Source organism: Papio anubis, chromosome 1 (assembly GCF_008728515.1).
Source record: "Papio anubis isolate 15944 chromosome 1, Panubis1.0, whole genome shotgun sequence".
NCBI classification, from domain to species: Eukaryota; Metazoa; Chordata; class Mammalia; order Primates; family Cercopithecidae; genus Papio; species Papio anubis.
Genome location: NC_044976.1, coordinates 131,979,648 through 131,987,450, shown reverse-complemented (window position 1 = coordinate 131,987,450; position 7,803 = coordinate 131,979,648). Strand labels below are relative to the sequence as shown.

General features: G+C 46.5%; 1 protein-coding gene across 6 annotated transcripts; it reads right to left on the bottom strand.

Annotated features, from left to right (window-relative positions):
• On the bottom strand, positions 1-7,573 carry FCRLA (Fc receptor like A). Of its 6 annotated transcripts, none has more exons than XM_003892979.3 (6): positions 7,209-7,531; positions 3,741-3,758; positions 3,325-3,477; positions 2,763-3,029; positions 2,020-2,304; positions 1-1,250 (listed from the first exon to the last, which is right to left on the bottom strand). In XM_003892979.3, exons 1-6 carry the CDS (start codon positions 7,285-7,287, stop codon positions 958-960), a joined length of 1,095 nt encoding a protein of 364 aa, XP_003893028.1. In that variant the 5' UTR covers positions 7,288-7,531; the 3' UTR covers positions 1-957. The 6 variants fall into 6 exon arrangements, with proteins under 6 accessions (XP_003893028.1, XP_021781873.1, XP_021781875.1 ...); XM_021926181.1 differs by having other exon boundaries at positions 3,325-3,522; positions 7,209-7,355; XM_021926183.1 differs by having other exon boundaries at positions 3,325-3,522; positions 3,741-3,755; positions 7,209-7,355.
• Between the last annotated feature and the right edge of the window lie 230 nt (positions 7,574-7,803).

Below are 7,803 nucleotides of genomic sequence, written 5' to 3'. Positions count from 1 at the left end.
TAGCTTACAAACAACAGAAATTTATTTTTCATGGTTCTGGAGGCTGGAAGTTCAAGATCAAGGCAACAACAGAGTCGGTGTTCGGTGGGAGCTGTTTTTTGGTTCTTATATACGTCATCTTCTTGCCATATCCTCATATGGTAGAAGGGTGAGTTAGCTTTCTGGGGCCTTTTTAAATAAGGGCACTAATCCTAATCATGAGGGCCCTGCCCTCCTGATCTAATCACTTCCCAAAGGCCCACTTCTTAGTGCCATCACCTTGGGGATTAGGATTTCAACATATGGCTTTTGAGGGGACACAAACTAGAACTAAAGAACAGACCATCACACCAACTAAGAATAGCTGAATGAGGCTGGAAAGAGATAGTAATTAGAAAGGGCAAAGTTCCATTCCAGAGCCCAACACTTAGGATTTCATTAGGCTGGGGTTTCTCAAACTCAATACAACTGACGTTTTGGGCCAGATTATTTTTTGCTGTGGGGTACTGCCCTATGCATTATAGGATGTTTAGCAGCATCCCTGGCTTCTATTTACTAGATGCCAGTAGTACACACATCCCACCACCCCTCAACCCCCCAAGTATAATGACCAAAATGTCTCCAAACATTGCTCAATGTCGTCTGGGGAGCAAAATTGCCCCCAATTGAGACTGCTGTATTAAATCCACCTGCATTAGTTCTCTTTAAATCACAAAATTCTGGTCTACATAACAGATAGAAATTCCTGATCTAAAGAGCAGAATTCTGTTGTGTTAAGAGAGAATACGCAATTATAACTAAACTCCAATTCTCACTTTGTACAAATTTATTTACACTCACCTATCTACATTATTCTAACAAAACACTGGGACAACCTGTAAAAGTACTTATGCATATGTGCAGGACAGGAAGAGAAAACATAGAAAGAATCAGATTTATTGGGGTGGTTAAGCGAGATGATGGACGAATTGTTTACTCCTATTCAGCAGTAGCCTTTGTGGTCCCAGGCTTCCGGTGGCCAGATAATTCCCTCAACTCCATAAGCAGGTGACCGAGGAGAACTCTCACATCCTGCATGTGTTTGAGAAGAAGGCCCATCTGGTGATACAGATGGGGATCTGGCATCCCCAGAGGAGAAGAAAAGCCTGGATCCTCAGAAGATGGGGTTGGCGGTGGAGGCAACGGCCCAGGAGCCTCCTCAGGAGCAGTTCCTGGAGCAGCTGATTTCTGAGGAGCTGGATTCAAGGTGAGAGGTGCAGAGCCGGAGGGACCTGGATTACGGGGCAGGAGGCACATACAAGAGTGAAGTCTGACTCTGGCCCTTCCCTCCCATCCCTGGCCATATGTCCACCTCTGTTTGAAATTCTTCAGCAGTGAGGCTTTACCACTGGACAGCTATAACCATTAGCCAGTTCTTTCTCTATCAAGGCTGAATCTAATTCCCTGAACCATGAATGTGGTAACTGGTTCTAGGTCAGCCTCTTTATTATATATGACGTTAGTCTAATTCCTTGTGCTAATGCCAGCCTTCAGCTTTTTGAGGACACCCCTGCTGGCCTCTGAGTCACCTCCTATTCAGGATAGCATCTCCAGCCCCTTCCATTATCTTTCATATGGCATGACTTCAAGCCCCCTTGTCACCCTGGACACCTCCTCTGGGAGTGTTTCAGGTCAAGGGCAGCCTCTTAACAGTGGCTCCCAGAATTGAACATAGACTTCAGACTATCCCATCTTCATTCCAGATATTAAATTCCTATAAATGCCCAGAGAGCGTGGGGGGGATGCTAAGGCTTGCGTGGCAGCAGGTGTGGAGCTGGCTCAGCTCTTGGACTGGTGAGGTGTACGCCACAGTCTGAGGGAGAAGTTCTCTATTTGTGCTGTCTCTCATCATCAGGGATTCTGGCCCATTGTTCCTGTCTTTTCTGGGTCCCTTCTTAACCTGCTCACACCGAATCCCAGCTCACAGGCCAATTCATCCTATCTCCCCTTTTCACTCACATGCATGCCAAACAGACACCCTGCACTCTGATACGAACTCACCCTGCACTCTGATCTCTAGCTGGGGGCTCTGTTTCCAAACTTGGTTGTCTTCAGTGGCTGCCTCACACCAGTATGAGCCGGAGTGATCTTCTGAAGCTGTGGGGATCTGGAATTCTGAGGAGAGCCCCCTGCTTTGCACTGTCCTTCCATCCTTGTAGAAGGAGAAGAGGAGGCGGGCGGCTGACCTCTGCAGGGGCAACTTTGTCTGACAGCTCAGGGTCATGGGGCCTCCTGCTTGGGGTTCAGCTGAGGGTATAGCTCTGAGAATTGGCGCTGGAAACAGTTCTGGGAAAAAGGCAAGAAAGAAGAACTCAGCCATCTTATATACAGGTAGACACATGCAGGCGAAGAGCCTCGGGGAGTCACACTTCCTTTCCCATTTCCAGCAGGAATGGGCTGTCTTAGATTCCATTTGAATCTGTCAAATTCTTCCTGCAAGTAGACAGGACTAGGAAAGATCCACAGATGGGCAAATCTGATAGTAGTCCAGACACCCAATCAGTGAGCGCTGGGAAGCATAGATCTGGGTGGTAGGAACCATGCTGGACTCTGAGTAGGGCTGGATGACTTGAAAAGGCAATGTTGAGGTCTCGTCCCTTTTGAAGCCCAACTTGGGCATTTGCCAGCAACCTGCTCCATAATCTTTTGATGATCTTGCCACCTCTAGGCTAAAGAAAGACAATTTGGGTTCTCTATCTCTCCTTACCCTCCCCTGCCATGAAGATGCTGCTTCTAGCTCTCACCTTGGACTGTGATATCCACAACAGATGCTGTTTCTGGGCTCCCAGGACCAGGGCTCTGGAAGATGCCACTGCAGTGGTAGTGCCCGCTGTCTGCCTCTTGTACCACGGCGATGGAGAATTCCCTGTTAGGCCCGGGGGGACCCAGAGCTGAGCCATCTCGGTAGAAGGTCACCTGAGTCAGTGGCCAGTCTTGCCAGGCCTGGCAGCGCAGAACTAGTGGGTCCCCTTCAAATACTGGCTTGGCTGGGCCTTGGAGGATCAGCCAATCTATGGTCCAGAGAAAGAGCTGAGTGTCACCCAGGGCCTCCCTTGGGAGCTACCCCCAGGGATGCCTACTCCCGTAAACTTTCTCTGAGGGTCCAGGTAAACTCTCACCCCTGGTTGGGAGTATGGGACAACTTCCCTAGGGCCTAGGACTTAGAGCACCCTGGTTGCTGTGGGCTGAAGACTGGGAAGGAAGTACCTCATCCCATGGCCAGTTTCCTAGGGACACGTTCCTGGGTGGGCTCTGGGGCTGAAAGAAGGGGTTTAGGGCACTGTTCAGGTCTTCCCAGGACCTCACCGTAGGACACAATCAAGTGGAAGGGTTCACTGAAAGTGTAGCCCTTGACCTGGAAGCCAGCTTCCCTTGCATCAGTCAAATCATCCTCCACGTGGCAGCTGCTCTCCTCGGTGCAGACAGGTCCCTCACACTGCAGCGTCTCAAAACTGGCAGCTGAAGAGGGCATGGCCCAGGGAGAACCAGAAAATGATGCTGCAACTTGGAGAAAGAGGACAGGGTTCCTCCATCTCCCAGGAGAATCATCCTTCTTAGAATGAGACTAGTAAGACATCAAAACCTTTTTTTCAGAAAGACCCCTGTGAGTGTCTCAGGGGGATAGTTTTGACCTTGATTCACGGGCGCCCGGGTGCTCTCAGCAAATGCACTGTGGTTTGGAGAAGAGGGAGGGGAGAGAATGAAAGAATGGTGAAACTCACCGGCATGACATCCAGCTGCTGGTACGGGAAACCAGGAGCAAAGACAATATTAACTCGAAGCAGGTGAGGCATAGGACAGGAATGAAAGGGAGACATCAGATTCTAATGTTCATTGGGTACCAGACCCTGCTAGCACTTGTGTGCAATATCTTACTTCATCTTCACAAACTTTCCAGGTATGTGACTTTATCCTCATTTAATACTCTTAAAGAAACACACTTAGAAAACCAAATTAGGCCTGGCGTAGTGGCTCATGCTTGTAATCCCAACACTTTGGGAGGCCGAGGCGGGCGGATTACGAGGTCAAGAGATCGAGACCCTCCTGGCTAACACCGTGAAACCCCGTCTCTACCGAAAATACAAACAAAAATTAGCCAGGCCTGGTGGTGGGCGCCTGTAGTCCCAGCTACTCGGGAGGCTGAGGCAGGAGAATGGTGTGAACCTGGGAGGTGGAGCTTGCAGTGAGCCGAGATCGTGCCACTGCACTCCAGCCTGGGCAACAGAGCGAGACTCTGTCTCAAAAAAAAAAAAAAAAAAAAAAGAAAGCAAGAAAGAAAAGAAAGCCAAATTAATATACCCAAAGCTTAAAAAGAGACTAAGCAATGGAGCAGGAAAGGCAGGTGTGTCTGAATCCAAAATCAGTGTTCTTTTTACTTCACTGTGCAGATATGGTATTATGGTATACTTCAGTCCTCAGACCTTCCTCGGGGACTTTCTTTCATATTCTGATTTTTCCCAAACTTCACTTGGCTCCTCAGCCTTGAATATGTTATCTATCAAAGAGCTTTCAGTACCCAGCGGTGTCTCTCCTCCTTTCTTCCTCCCCCTTTCAGGTCTTCACTTTTCAGCCATCTCTACTTTAATGTCCTCTGCCACTTGAATTTTCCCAGGTAGTGGCATAGAGCTGTCTCTGTCTTTTCCCCATCCTTCCAGTCCATACCAGTAACTGTGGAACAACTCTTTTCTCCAGATTGAAATTTAGAGTCGTCCATTTCTCACCACATCTTCTCAACCTATCTCTTAGCTTCATGGTAGACCCAGGCAAGGGAAGTGACATGTCTCCCTTCTCTGGGACTGCTCCTTATCTCCCTAACTATTCTCCCCTTTCTCCAGCCTCATGACCATTCACATGTGCATACTTCTTCACTCCATCTGACTGTCATTTCGTGCCCCACTTGCCTTTATTCTCTTGCACTCCCAATAGCCCAGCGTTCTTTGATTACCAAGGCCCCTCTCTACTTCCTAATTCTCATCACAGCAGTACCAGGTGTTTTCTTTCCATCCTCTCTCAGCTCCCTTCACTGTAATGCTACCTCTTTTCAGTTCCTCCACTGTCACCCAACTGTGCTCTGCCTCCTCTCCATTTTTTCTTTTTAAAAATAAAATCTTGTCCAGGCACGGTGGCTCATGCTTATAATCACAGCACTTTGGGAGGCTGAGGTGGGAGGATCCCTTGAGCCCAGGAGTTTGAGACCAGCCTAGGGAGCATAGAGAGATCCTGGCTTAACAAATAATTTTTTAAAAATTGGCCAGGCATGGTGACACTTGCCTGTGGTCCCAGCTACTTGGGAGGCTGAGATAGGACAACTGCTTGAGCCCAAGAGGTCAAGGTTGCAGTGAGCAGTGATTGCACCACTGCACTCCAGCCAGGGTGGCAGAGTGAGACCCTGCCTCAAAAAACAAAATAAAATAAAATCTTGTTGGGTTACTGGGAACTCACTCAATAAACCTTAGGTAGTAGGTACTATTATTTTCATTTTACAAATGATAAAACTGAACCAGAGATATAAAAAGTGATTTTCTAAAGTGACATAGAGCTGGTACATAGAAGAGGGGCTTGAAACCAGAGTATCTGATTCCAAGTCTGCAATTCTTATCACAAGACAAAAACAAAAAAAAACATTGTCCCTAACCACAAGTAGCTCTCAATTTAGTGGAAGACACAGGTAGATGAAAATATTATTTCAGCATAAGTAGGAAAATATAGTAAGAAAATGTATCGCAAGCAGCCATTGGAGCAGAAAGAAGCATTCAAGAAAAGCTGCCTGGAAAAGATACCACTTAAGCTGAGTCTTTAGGGGTACCTACACATTTGCAAGGAGGAGGAGAATAGGGGGCCATCGAAAGAGCTCATTTCAGGTGGAGATGGTGGTATAAGCAAAGCCTTAGAGACAGGCAAGAGTCTGGTGTGTGAGTATGTAACTATGAACTGATTGAGATTTATTAGAGCATAAGTTACAAGGCTGAGAGGGTAAAAGCAGAGGCTGCTTGGCCTTTTGTGCCATGATAAGGAATTTGGGCTGGTAAACTTGAGTTTTAGAAATTACTCTGTCTGCAGGGTACAGAATTCATTTCAAGAACACAAGGTTTGGACAAGGAGATTAGTTAGGAATTTACTGGACTAGCCCAAGTCATAGAGGATGAGGGCTTGTCCTAAGACATTAGTGATGATCCATGGAAGGGACTGCTTCTATGAGCAATTTAGAAGGTAAAACTTGCCAAACCTAATGATTGATCAGATTTAGAGAATGAAGAAGAAGGAAGAGTCTGGATTGTTTCTCAGGTTTATGGCCTTGTAAGGGTAGATGCTGGTGTCATTAGCTGAGATCAGAAACAGTGGAAAATGGCCGGGCGGGGGGGCAAAAGGACAGATAAGTTCAGCTCTGGTCACGTGGTGCAGAGACACCTGTGAGATATGTAGGTAGATATGTCTGGTATGAAGCGTGATATTTGAATGTGAAGCTCAAAAGCATGGTTAGGTTGGGGATATGATTTGGGACTCTTAAATACAGAGTTATAGTGGCAAAAATTATATAGTCAAATAAGCTTATGAAGGAGATTGTCTAAAGAAAGAGGAGTACAGAGGCAAGGCTATGACTATAGAGAACACTACTGTTTAAGGGGAAGAGAAGAGAAGCTATTAAGGGATCAAGAGAAGTCCATGTAGTATGAACAGAAAATGGTGCCATGGAAGCCAGGGTAGTAGAGAATGCAAAAAGGAGTAAGTGATAAACAGTGCAGCAGAGAAGTCCAGCAGGATATGAACTGAAAAGCATGCCATAACCCAGTCAATATGGAGGTCATTGTGCCCTAGACAAAACCGATTCCAGTGGAAGCCAGGCTGCAAGCATTGAGGAGTGTGTGAGAAGTGAGGAAGTGGAGATAGCAAGTGTGGACTATTCTTTTAAGAAAATTTGTCTCATAAGTGAAAGAAAAGAGTTGAGATTAGAGCTAGAGAGGACATCATGGTCAGAGGGGACTTTCAGGATGGAAAAGGCTTGAAGATTTTTGTATTCAGAAAGTCATTCAATCCTGCACACCAAACTTTCTTATACCTACCCTTCTTATTCCACCTGAACACTGCTGCTCTGGAGGGCCAGAATTAGTCCATGTTTCTTTCCTTCAGGTCCTTTCCCCAAACGTAAGCAAAGCTCCATTCTCACACCAATATTCAAATATTTTACTTACCTAGTAGCATCTGGGATGTCCAGAGCACACCAAGGGAAAGGTAGAGGGCCCAGGCCATGAGAACACAGCCCAGCTTCATGGTGACTGTGTTTAGGTCTCCTGCAATCCCAACAATGATTTTCTTCAACGTGAAACCTCTTTGATTAGAAAAGAGGAAGTAAATCTAACTGTCTCATCTCCTTGCGTCTGGGGTCTATTTTCATTTTCAAGTTTGTAATTGGCTTTCATCATTCAGATTTGGAACACGCTTTCAGCATAATCTGCATTCTTAGGGCTGTGACAAAATGGTAGCACTCTCAGCTTTTCTCAACTGACCACACAGAGGTCAGGGGACTTTCAAAGCATGTCATTGTCTGATAGCCAGCTGGCCTTCATGTACACTCTGGGAAAGGTCAGTGCAACAACCACCCTTTTCACTGGTGATGCAACTGGGGACAGAAGGTGGGATGTTGTTTTAAGGCCAATAGAAAATCGCTGGGGAATCAACGATGAGAATTCAAATGTCCTGCCCATTCCAACACTTATATGTTTCTAGTGACCAGAAGGTAGCGAGACAGAGAAGGAAGATTAGTCATGGCACCAAGTTAGATATCAG